This window comes from Erythrolamprus reginae, chromosome 8 (assembly GCF_031021105.1).
Source record: "Erythrolamprus reginae isolate rEryReg1 chromosome 8, rEryReg1.hap1, whole genome shotgun sequence".
In the NCBI taxonomy this organism is placed as follows: domain Eukaryota; kingdom Metazoa; phylum Chordata; class Lepidosauria; order Squamata; family Dipsadidae; genus Erythrolamprus; species Erythrolamprus reginae.
The window spans coordinates 6179759-6192373 of NC_091957.1; the positions used below are offsets into that span (position 1 = coordinate 6179759).

The 12615-nt window shown below is 42.3% G+C and overlaps 1 protein-coding gene across 4 annotated transcripts in view; it reads left to right on the forward strand.

Annotated features, from left to right (window-relative positions):
• KCNT1 (potassium sodium-activated channel subfamily T member 1) overlaps nt 1-12615 on the forward strand; it is a 113471-nt gene that overhangs the window by 75899 nt on the left and 24957 nt on the right. For 3 of the 4 annotated variants that reach the window (XM_070758708.1, XM_070758709.1, XM_070758710.1), the window contains 8 exons: nt 867-1003; nt 1122-1185; nt 3792-3900; nt 5260-5368; nt 6204-6353; nt 7541-7773; nt 8767-8983; nt 12152-12257. In XM_070758708.1, coding sequence (XP_070614809.1) covers nt 867-1003; nt 1122-1185; nt 3792-3900; nt 5260-5368; nt 6204-6353; nt 7541-7773; nt 8767-8983; nt 12152-12257 — 1125 coding nt within the window. The remainder of the gene's footprint in view (nt 1-866; nt 1004-1121; nt 1186-3791; nt 3901-5259; nt 5369-6203; nt 6354-7540; nt 7774-8766; nt 8984-12151; nt 12258-12615) is intronic. The other variant, XM_070758711.1, reaches the window with a different exon arrangement.

A 12615-nucleotide genomic window follows, 5' to 3' on the forward strand; every position in this document is an offset into this window, starting at 1 on the left:
TTTTTCTGGTAATATATCTAAAAGAAATATTTCCGGCTTTAAATCTATATGTTGCTTTAATATTTTCTTGAACCTTGTCTCTATTTTGGTCCAATTTTTATTTTTTGCTTTTGAGCAAGTCAACTACATAAGGTAGTACGAGCCTGATTGCTTTTCTAACATGTTGGAAATCTTTATCAACATCTTTGCTAGCCTTGCCAGTGGCGATGTTTTGAGTTTTCATGGACATATTTCAATACATTTTGGAGAGAAACCCCTGCTGTTTGTTTGTTTGTTTGTTTATTTGTTTATATTTGCATGCCGCCCCTCTCCGTAGACTCGGGGCGGCTCCCAGCAGTAATAGAAAAAACAATGTAGAATACAAATCTAATAATTAAAACTAAAAACCCATAATTTAAAAAACATGCATACAACATACCATACATAAACAATATAGGCCTGGGGAAGTTATATCCGTTCCCCACATGCCTGACGACAGAGGTGGGTTTTAAGGAGTTTACGAAAGGCAAGGAGGGTGGGGGCAGTTCTAATCTCAGGGGGGAGCTGGGTCCAGAGGGTCAGGGCCGCCACAGAGAAGGCTCTTCCCCTAGGACCCGCCAAATGACATTGTTTAGTCGACGGGACCAGGAGAAAGCCAACTCTGTGGGACCTAATCGGTCGCTGGGATTCGTGCGGCAGAAGGCAGTCCCGGAGATATTCTGGTCCAATGCCATGAAGTGCATGGTATGGTAAGAGTTGATACATCCCAATGACTCTATGCCTAACTAAAAAGTTTCATTGAGTTGAGTAGCAAAGCGTCCCAGTTTAACCTTGTTTAGATTACTTTCATCCTGGATGATTGAGTCTTCAATTTACCTACCTTTCAGGATTACTATGTGGTCATCCTTTGCCCTACCGAAATGGATATTCAGGTGCGCCGCGTGCTTCAGATCCCCTTGTGGTCCCAGCGGGTGATCTACCTCCAGGGATCTGCTCTGAAGGATCAGGATCTCATGAGAGCCAAGTGAGTTGGAAAGGGGAAAGCTGATTTTATTTATATATTATGGTTTCACCTTTCCAGGTGTATTTCTAATTTAACTTCCCAGCCGGTTAGGTTAACAGACTAATTTTTGTGTTTGCAGGATGGACAACGGAGAAGCTTGCTTCATTCTGAGCAGCCGAAATGAGGTGGACCGCACAGCTGCCGTAAGTCACAACACAAAGTGGTGGCATGATTAAGCCAAGGAAGGGAGAAAGGGGCTTCGTCCCTTTTCTTTCCCCATCCCAGACAATATTTGTGAAAGGTCAAAAAAAAATAACTGTGAAGGAAATTCTCAGATGATTCTATTGTCTCCACTCTACTCTACTCCACCCTACCCCACTCCTTCTTCTCTTCCCTTCTCTTCTCTTCTCTATTCCTCTACTCTATACTCCATTCCCTATTCTATTCTATTCTATATTCTGTTCTATTCTATTCCTCTACTCTACTCCTCTCCACTCCTCTTCTCTTCTCATCTCTTCTCTATTCTATTACTCTACTCTACTCTACTCTATACTCCATTTCACGCCATTCCTTCTTCTCTTCTCTTCTCTTCTCTATTCCTCTACTCTATACTCCACTCCATTCCCTCTTCTATTCTATTCTATTCTATTCTATATTCTGTTCTATTCTATTCCTCTACTCCTCTCCACTCCTCTTCTCTTCTCTTCTCTTCTCATCTCTTCTCTACTCTATTACTCTACTCTACTCTACACTCCATTTCACTCCATTCCTTCTTCTCTTCTCTTCTCGTCTCTTCTCTATTCCTCTACTCTATACTCCACTCCATTCCCTATTCTATTCTATTCTATATTCTGTTCTATTCTATTCCTCTACTCCTCTCCACTCCTCTTCTCTTCTCTTCTCATCTCTTCTCTATTCTATTACTCTACTCTACACTACACTCCATTTCACTCCATTCCTTCTTCTCTTCTCTTCTCGTCTCTTCTCTATTCCTCTACTCTATACTCCACTCCATTCCCTATTCTATTCTATATTCTGTTCTATTCTATTCCTCTACTCTACTCCTCTCCACTCCTCTTCTTTTCTCTTCTCTTCGCATCTCTTCTCTATTCTATTACTCTACTCTACTCTATACTCCATTTCACTCCATTCCTTCTTCTCGTCTCATCTCTTCTCTTCCATTCCACTCCATCCCATCCTCCTCCTCCTCTTCCTCCACCATCACCACCACCATTCCATTCCACTCCACTCTTATAGTAATGCCACAGCAATTACCCTGTTTCCCCGATAGTAAGACACCCCCGATTGTAAGACGTATCAGGGGTTTCAGGGGGGTCGGCTAATATAAGCCGTACCCCGAAAGTAAGACATATGTCTTACTTTCGGGGAAACACGGGGGGTATTGCCGCCTCCCTCTCATCTAGCTGCGTGCCGCCTCCTGCCCACGTCCGCACCGTCCCCCTCTCCATACATTGCCGCGCCGTCCCCTGCACTTGTCACTGCCGCCTCTGCAAATTTACTCGGGCACGTCCCTACTCCAAAGAAACCCCCCCCCCCCCGCCCGTCACAGAAGGTAAAATGCATATACACTAAAAAAACACATGTTACACAGTTTTTTTAGCTGTCAGTGCCCCTTTAACAATATAAGACATACCCCGAAAGTAAGACATAGTGGGGCTTTTGGGGATTAAAAGAAAGTAAGACACTGTCTTACTTTCGGGGAAACACGGTAATATACCGGCTTAAGGCAAGCCAATGGTTGCTTACACATTATCTTGGAAATGGCGGATTCTAATAATTTGGACTTTTAAAAAACATCTTCCCGTGCAAACACTCCTGCATAGAATGTGGTAAACTGCTCCGGACCATTTCTAAGTAGGATCTTTGTTAGGGGAGAAATGCTTTTGGTTCGCTCGTGCCGGTCAGTCGTCGGAGAGCCGGTCACAAAGGGAGCATGAGGCTCCGTCTGGATGCTGCCATTTGGGTTCTTTTACCCTCTGATCATGCACAGAATGCTTTGCTGATGTGCAGAGGATAAAAGAACCCAAACGGCGGCGGCTGGGTGGGTGTGTAGGCGGAGCCTCGAATTGCCTTTGCGCCTAGCTCTCCAATGACTGACAGGCACAATTGAACCAGGAGCATTTCACTTATGATCCTTGTGCTTACTTACAGTGTGGTCGGGCGGTAGGAAAAGCAAGTAGGATGCTTGGCTGCATATCTAGAGGTATAACAAGCAGGAAGAGGGAGATTGTGATCCCCTTATATAGAGCGTTGGTGAGACCCCATTTGGAGTACTGTGTTCAGTTCTGGAGACCTCACCTACAAAAACATATTGACAAAATTGAACGGGTCCAAAGACGGGCTACAAGAATGGTGGAAGGTCTTAAGCATAAAACGTATCAGGAAAGACTTCATGAACTCAATCTGTATAGTCTGGAGGACAGAAGGAAAAGGGGGGACATGATCGAAACATTTAAATATGTTAAAGGGTTAAATAAGGTTCAGGAGGGAAGTGTTTTTAATAGGAAAGTGAACACAAGAACAAGGGGACACAATCTGAAGTTAGTTGGGGGAAAGATCAAAAGCAACATGAAAAAATATTATTTTACTGAAAGACTAGTAGAGGCTTGGAACAAACTTCCAGCAGACCCGGTTGGTAAATCCACAGGAACTGAATTTAAACATGCCTGGGATAAACTTATATTCATCCTAAGATAAAATACAGAAAATAGTATAAGGGCAGACTAGATGGACCAGGAGGTCTTTTTCTGCCGTCAGTCTTCTATGTTTCTATATTACTCTTCCGTAGGATCATCAAACCATCCTAAGAGCTTGGGCGGTGAAAGATTTCGCTCCCAACTGTCCCCTCTACGTTCAGATTCTGAAGCCAGAAAATAAATTCCATGTCAAGTTTGCAGGTAGGACTTTTCAGCCCATCAGTTCAATGGTTGTTAAGATGTAACTCAAAACGGGGGGGGGGGGGGGGATTGGAGGTGGAGAAAGGCTGGATGGTAAACAATGCCGTTTTCGTTCCTTTTCTAATCACCAGCCAGCAGGTTATCAACTGAGCTATAAAAAGAAAACACAACGATTTGTCACCTGCAAACATATAAATGGAGAGGATTTTTTTGTCTCAGACACAGCTAGTTAATTTTTATCGGACAGATTCATTTGCCCGCACTAGCCTGGTTACACGTTGATGGGTTTTATTTTCCTGTTTAGTGTCTGTCATTGTTGCTCTTCTGAACCACATCTTTAAAAGTTACCTAAAGCTTTTTATTTGCGATAGGTCTGTTTTCAGCTCTCAGAATCAAGGAGAAAAGGTCCCTGCATTGCTTTGGGTTAAGATATCCCTCTACTTACTGTTCTGCCGGGGTCTCTGGTAGGAGCCTCCCGAAAATTCAAGGGTACACATTTCAGACACACACACGTTTGAAAATTCAAAACAATGTTCTTTATCACAAAATTCAAAATGAACTGAGCACTCTTTTTGTATTGCAAAGAGCACTCGTCCCAAAACAACCAGGTAGCCTGTACAATTTCCCTTAAGCAGTCTTTAAGTACTTAGCTAGCAGCTGTGAAGAAACTTCACACCCCTTTTTCTTCCAACAAAGTGAAACACCCACACACTTTGCTCTGCATTGGTTTCAATCAATGAACAAAGTCAAGGCACGATTCTTGAAGAACTGCAATCAGATACTCTTCCACAACGGCCAAACCCACACACTGCTATTTATAGCAACAACCCTAATTACTGGAGCCCCACCCAAACACAGGTGGCCTGTCTTATCTCCGGTAATATGTCCTTACTTGGTCTCTTCTACGCATAATTCTGCGCTTGCGTGGGTCCAAAATGTCATCATCTGAAGCAATAGAAGATAAGGAAGATTGACTGCCTTGGCTGTGTGCCAAGCCCTCCTCTGCCGAGTCACTCCCACCTTCTTCTTCGTCCGAGGAAACTAAACTCTGAACTGATTCTGTTGGCAATAACACAGGCCTGTGACATGTTGAAGTTTCCCCTGCATCCACCTCCACATTCCCTGGGGCAGGAGCTGGGCCAGAGCCAACCACAACACTTGCCATATTTTTAGAATATAAGTCACACTTTTCCCCCTCCTAAAAAACAGTGTAAATGTTGGTGCATCCTATACACTAAATACAGCCACTTTTGATATCCTTGTACTCAGAAATCAACTTGTCAAGGGATCCTGCTGGAAATTTACAACCGATGCTTCAGAATATGAAAGGACCTGTTTGTTTGTTTTTTAAAATTATAGATCACGTGGTGTGCGAAGAGGAGTGCAAATTCGCCATGCTGGCCCTGAATTGTGTCTGCCCAGCTACCTCTACTCTTATTACCCTTCTCGTCCATACCTCCAGAGGGCAGTAAGTAGTTAAAAACTGTGACGGGCCGGTCAGTTTCTAGCTGTGGCAACATCTGATCCATACATTTCTCAAGCATGAGAAATTAGGATAGATAGATAGATAGATAGATAGATAGATAGATAGATAGATAGATGATAGGTAGGTAGGTAGGTAGGTAGGTAGGTAGGTAGGTAGATGATATATAGAGAGAGATGAGAGACGACAGAGAGATATGAGATAGACAGATAGACAGACAGACAGACAGATGATATATAGAGAGAGATGACAGATGACAGAGAGATATGAGATAGATAGATAGATAGATAGATAGATAGATAGATAGATAATAGATAGATAGATAGATAATAGATAGATAGATAGATAGATAGATAGATAGATAGATAGATAGATAGATAGATAGATAGATAGATAGATAGATAGATGATGCAATGCCCTCCCCACCACACGCATGTGGGCATAACTCTTCCCCTATGCATTTTGTGCAGGCCTCATTTAAGCCTCCGGACTTCCAGTAGGCCCTGTTGGGCCATTTTTCACCCTCCCTAAGCTTCACCCTGTTTCCCAACTTTTTGTGGTCCCAGTAGGATCGTGTTTCACTCCCCCATCCCTCTGGAGGCTCTCTAGAAGCCAAAAACACCTTCCCAGAGTCTCTCTGCAAACCAAAAATCAGATGACCGGCACACAAATGCATGTTGGAGCTGAGCTAGGGCAACAGCTCGTGTGCCAGCAGATATGGCTCTGTGTGCCACCTGTGGTACCCATGCCATAGGTTCGCCATCCCCGGAGTAGAAGACCTCCAAGCTCCCTTCCAAGTCTGCTATTGTGTTTCTTTCAGGGAAGGCCAGGAATCTCCAGAACAATGGCAAAGGATGTACGGGCGCTGTTCGGGCAATGAGGTTTACCACATCCGCATGGGTGACAGCAAGTTTTTCATGGAGTATGAAGGAAAGAGTTTCACCTACGCCTCCTTCCATGCTCATAAAAAGTAAGTTTTTTTTCCTTTGATGTCTGGTCCATATAATAGAAATGCAGGATAGAAATTGAAATAGACTTGTCCCATGAATGCTGCTTGCTGTATTCCCACCTAATTAATGTTCTGTCGGGCTCTCTGGTAGACTCCTCCCGAAAATGCACAGGTACAAATTTCAGACACATACACGTTTGAAAATTCAAAACAATGTTCTTTATAATGAAAATTCACTTAAACTAAGCCCTCTTTTGGTATAGCAAAGAGCACTCATCTCCAAACAAACTGGTAATTGGTACAAGTCCCTATCAGTTCTGTGATACTTAGCTTGCAGCTGTGAGGGAATTCACAGTCCTACTTCTTTCACAAAGTGAAACACACTTTGCTCTGGTTTAGTTTCCAAGGGGGGAAAAATCAGCACACAAAAGGTCAAAGTCAGCAAAGCAGTCACGAAACACAACGATCAGATAATCCTCCACAATGGCCAAACCCACAGGCTGCTATTTATAGCAGCCTCACTAATTACCACAGCCCCACCCAAACACAGGTGGCCTCATTTTCTTTGATAATAATCTCTCAGTTGTTGTTGCCTATGCATCGCTCTCCGCATGGGTGGCTGTATCATTAACTCTTGTTCTGAATCTAAGGAGGAGCTAGATAATTGATCTCCTTCTGAGCTGTCTGCCCCACTCTCCTCCTCCCTGTCACTCATGTCTTCTTGGTCAGAGGAGCCTTCATCAGCAGATTCCACCGGGGGCAAAACAGGCCTGCAGCATGTGGATGTCTCCCCCACATCCACAGTCCTTGGGGAGGAGCTGGGCCAGAGCTAACCACAACACTTACCAGCATCGACACTGAAGTTTATTTATTTATTTATTGGACTCAGGGCGGCTCATAACATATCACCTTCAACCGCAATAACACACAAGCACGAACTCGATTTAAACTAAATGTCAACCGCTCCAAACTTGACTGCAAAAAATATGACTTCAGCAACAGAGTAATCACTACCTGGAATGTACTACCTGATTCTATGGTTTCTACTCCTAACCCCAAAACCTTTAATCTGAGGTTAGTTGGGGGAAAGATCGAAAGCCTGTTAGCACCCATCCAGACCCTAACAGCCTCCACACACTGGCACATACTTCCAAGTTAATTTTTAAATCGCTGCTACTGGTTTTATCTTGACCTTTCATCCTCTTCAGGTATGGTGTTTGTTTGATGGGCGTGAAAAAGGAGAATAAGAGCATCCTTCTCAACCCTGGACCACGGCACATCATGACTGCGTCTGATACATGTTTCTATATCAACATCACCAAGGAGGAGAATTCTGCCTTCATTTTCAAACAGGAAGAGAAGCAGAAACAGAAGTTTATGGGCAAAGGAATCTACGACGGACCATCAAGGTTGCCGGTCCATAGCATCATCGCTAGCATGGGTGAGCTGCTCTTAACTTTTTCCCAAAGGTGTCGCCGTGGAATCTCCAGCTAGACTGGAGGCAGCGTTAACAGGGGTCTGAGCTCAGAATCCTTACATGGAAGAAAGCAACACAGGGAATCCCCAACGCCTTTATCTGATCATTCCCAAAGGAATGCAGACAATCGGGAGAGATTCGTCTAACTAACAATAAAGACACTGCTTTAGACCATCCATGGATGGTTCTGGTTGCTTAATGCCCAACAGGTGCGTTGCAAAATTCCTCTTGACTTCCAAAAGCCATTGTCTCCTCCATCAGTTTTCCACGAGAGAAAAGACTGGTGATAAAATAAAAGGCAATGAAACTAAAAATAATAAAAATATGAGGAGACCGTAATCCTATTGAGATTTTTCTGTAGCATCCTCTGCTTTTAGAATACACTTCTCCCATGGCCCCCTACCCATTTTGGCCTTCTGGAAGGGCTGACTTTCCCCTCAAGCATTTTGATAGGGTAAGATGGGAGTCTGAAGATTGTATGAATCGATGGATGGGAGATGGTGGGTGAGTTATGGGTGGAAACTGCCATATTTTTAAAAATATAATACACACCTTAGTTTTGGGGGAGGAAAACAAGGGGAAATATCTGCCTCTGCCTCCCAGCAAAAAACAGGTAGTCCTCTACTTATGACTACCATTCCCAAAATTTCTGTTGTCAAGTGAGACCTTTGGTTAAGGGAATTTTGCCCTGTTTTACGACATTTCTTGTCCCCGTGGTTAAGCAAATCACTTTCAGTTGTTAACTCAATAACACGGTTGTTAAGTGAGAGTTCGTAAGTTACCGTGGTAACATTGAAAAGAACTGTTGTAGGTCGAGAATTCCCTGTACAAAGTCCTTTGGAAGATGTGTCCAATTCTGCAATGTGAAGCCCCAGCTGGTCTACGAGAACGTCAGACCAGCAGCCCCAAGCAGCTATTGATGTCTCCTCTCCTCCTCTTTCTTCTCCTCCTGACCAGGCACTGTTGCTATGGACCTTCAGAACACCGAATGCCACCCTATCCACAGCTCCAAGTTAACGCTGCCAGCGGAGAATGGGTCTGGCAAAAGGAGACCCAGCATCGCCCCGGTTCTGGAGGTGGCCGACGCCTCTTCCATTCTCCCCTGCGACATGCTCAGTGACCAATCCGAGGACGAGGTGACTCAGTCCGATGATGATGGCCTGACCATTATAGAGTGAGTTCTTTCGATCCTCCCCATGAGGAGCCCAAGCGCACCTACAAGCACAAAATTATCCATCTATCTGTCTGTCTGTTTGTCTGTCTGTCTATCTGTTTACCTATTTACTAAATTACTTAATAATAATAATTATTATTATTATTAATAATAATAATAATAATAATTAATAAATAATTAAATAAGAATTGAGGAGAAGCAGCTAGAGAAATTAGTGAAATACGAAGATCTAAAAATCGAGCTGCAACGACTCTGGCATAAGCCAGTGAAAGTGGTCCCAGTGGTACTTGGCACGCTGGGCGCAGTGCCAAAGGATCTCAGCGGACATTTGAAAACCATCGGAATTGACAAAATCTCCACCTGTCAATTGCAAAAGGCTGCTTTACTGGGATCGGCAAGCATAATTCGCCGCTACATCACGCAGTCTTAGGTGCTTGGGAAGCGCCCGACTGGTGATGAAATACGAAATCCTGCATAGTGATCTCGTTTGCTGTGTTGTATTGAAATAATAATAATAATAATAATAATAATAATAATAATAATAATAATAATAATAATAATAATTTATTAGATTTGTATGCCCCCCCTCTCCGAGTACTCGGGGCAGCTCACAACAATAGTAAACAATATTTATAACAAATCCAATAATTAAAAACTTTGTCTAAAACCCTTATCATTAAAATAATCACACAACCCAATCATACCATACATAAATCCTGTTAGCAAGGGGATACATCAGTTACCCCATGCCTGGCGACATAGGTAGGTTTTCAGATAATTGCGAAAGGCAAGGAGGGTGGGGGCAGTTCTAATCTCCGGGGGGGAGTTGATTCCAGAGGGCCGGGGCCGCCACAGAGAAGGCTCTTCCCCTGGGTACCACCAGACGACATTGTTTAGTTGACGGGACCCGGAAAAGGCTGACTATGTGGGACCTAATCGGCCTCTGGGATTCGTGCGGCAGAAGGCGGTCTCAAAGATATTCTGGTCTGATGCCTTGTAGGGCTAACACTTTGAATTGTGACCGGAAACTAATCGGGCACAGAGTGTTGACGAGACATGGGCATATCTAGGCAAGTCCATGATCGCCTCCTGTGGTACCCATGCTATAGGTTTGCCATCGCTGCACTAGGAAGACTATGCCTTGTCCACAACCTCTTTTTTAATTTCATTCCACCTCTCACACCGAAATGAGTTGGACATAACTTGAAATTCATCTGTGACATCCTGTTATTTTGCCGTCTTCCCAATCTTAAAAACCCATTTTATTTGTCAATTCTCTTTGGTTTTCCAACCTCGTCTTCATTGTTAACATCTTCGTCTTGCATTTATTCCTCTTAAAACCTGCAAATGTGCCAAATCTTTTAATGTGTCCATTAATAATTTGATTCTCTTTGAAATGTATTTTTTTTCTAATGTGTTTTGATGAGCAATGGAACACGTAGCCTTTGCCAAGGTTGTGCTCTGAGTATTAAAAGAGACTCAGTGTGATTCCGGCATTCAGTTCTCCCGTAAAGTGCAGCCATGCAAATTTCCTATTATTTACCTCCCAGCAAGAGCCTATTTGCATACATTAACCTCCACTTAATAGTCTATTTCAGCTCCTTTTTTGCTAACTCCCACCAGAAACTGTCAAAAAACCAGAGGCAATCAAGAGTTTATTTGGCTAAGATGGAACACCAGCACCACCTGGTGGGGAAATTTGGAACTGTTTTGACTCTCTCCTTCCACATCAGCTGAAAGGCAGCCCACTTCTCTCTAAATTTTTCAGTCTGTGTGCCATAAATTGGAATTCTGTTAAAAGGTATGGGGGGAACTTGATCATGGTTGGTGAAGTCCAGTTGAGCAAGACGTCCATCCTCGTTTCCGAAGTTCTACTGAACGTTAGTCGGAGAGGGGCGGCATACAAATCTAATAAATTATTATTAATTATCATTATTATTATTAGAACTCCATGGAAGAAGATCAATGAGAGTGTTAAAGGGAATGGAGGCTAAATTGTTTGAGCTAACCCATCTAACCTATTGAAGAGAAGGACGTCTTCGATTCCTGCTTTTACAGAAGCTGGTTAAGCCCTGAACAGGGAGAGAAAACCTCATTAGGGAAGATTTATGCCTCTAGAATAGAATAGGATAGGATAGGATAGAATAGAATAGAATAGAATTTTATTGGCCAAGTGTGATTGGACACACAAGGAATTTGTCTTGGTGCAGATGCTCTAGCGTACATAAAAGAAAAAGATACATTTGTCAAGAATCATGTGGTACAACGCTTAATGATTGTCATAGAGGTCAAATAAGCAATGAGGAAACAACCAATATTAATAAAAATCTTAAGATACAAGCAACAAGTTACAGTCATACAGTCCTGAGTGGGAGGAAAAGGATGATAGGAATGATGAGAAAAATTAGTAGAATAGAAGTGCAGATTTAGTAAAAGGTTTTGAGGGAATTACTTGTTTAGTAGAGTGATGGCGTTTGGGAAAAAATTGTTCTTGTGTCTAGTTGTCTTGGCGTGCAGTGCTCTGTAGTGACGTTTTGAGGGTAGGAGTTGAAACAGTTTGTGTCCAGGATGTGAGGGGTCAGTCAATATTTTCCCCGCCCTCTTTTTGACTTATGCAATATACAGGTCCTCAATGGAAGGCAGGTTGGCAGTCATTGTTTTTTCTGCAGTTCTGATTCTCCTCTGAAGTCTGTGTCGGTTAAATTAAAAAATTAAATTAAATTAAATTAAATTAAATTAAGTTAAATTAAGTTAAATTAAATTAAATTAAATTAAATTAAATTAAATTAAACATTAAATTAAATTAAACATTAAATTAAATTAAATTAAATTAAATTATACATTAAATTAAATTATACATTAAATTAAATATTACATTACATTTATTAGACTTCTATGCCACCCAATCACCTGCGACTCAGGGCAACTTACAACTGTGAATAATACAATACAAAGATGTAGAAGTCAAATATGGATAATACAAACAATAAAAACTCCATTATATAAAACCCTGACAAATCATTATTTAGTGGGTTGTCCACCAAGACTCCAAGATCCCTCTTGCAGTCAGTGTTGTTGAGTGTGGTTTTGCCCAGTTTGTATGTATATCTTTGGTTTTTCTTACCTAGGTGTAGGATTTTATCTTCAGCTCTCTCTTTTTTAATAAAGGTATGTGAAGGGGTATCCTCCAAATTCCCCTTACATTGGAAGTTCACCGACCCTCTGCCATCTTTTACCTGTCAAAGCCCCGTTCTGTTGCTTACGCCTGGACAAGGTAAGAGCTCATTTCTGCAGGTCCTTAATTGGAACTGTTAGTACTATGTACATAACTAGTTGGGTTTGGCAATATATAACACAAACCATCAATGTATGCTTACATGTAATAGAATACTATTGCTTTAAGAGCTAGTGTTGAAGTTAGCCATAAGAAGGAGCCAGAAGTGTCTGTCTGTCTTTCTTTCTTTCTTTCTTTCATTCATTCTTTCTTTCTTTTTTTCTCTTTCTCTCTCCCTCTCTTCCTCTCCCTCCTCTCCCTCTCTCTCTCTTTCTCTCCCTGTCTCTTTATCTCTCCATCTCTCTCTATCTCTCCCTTTCTTCCTCTCTCTTTCTCTCCCTCTTCCTATCTCTCCCTC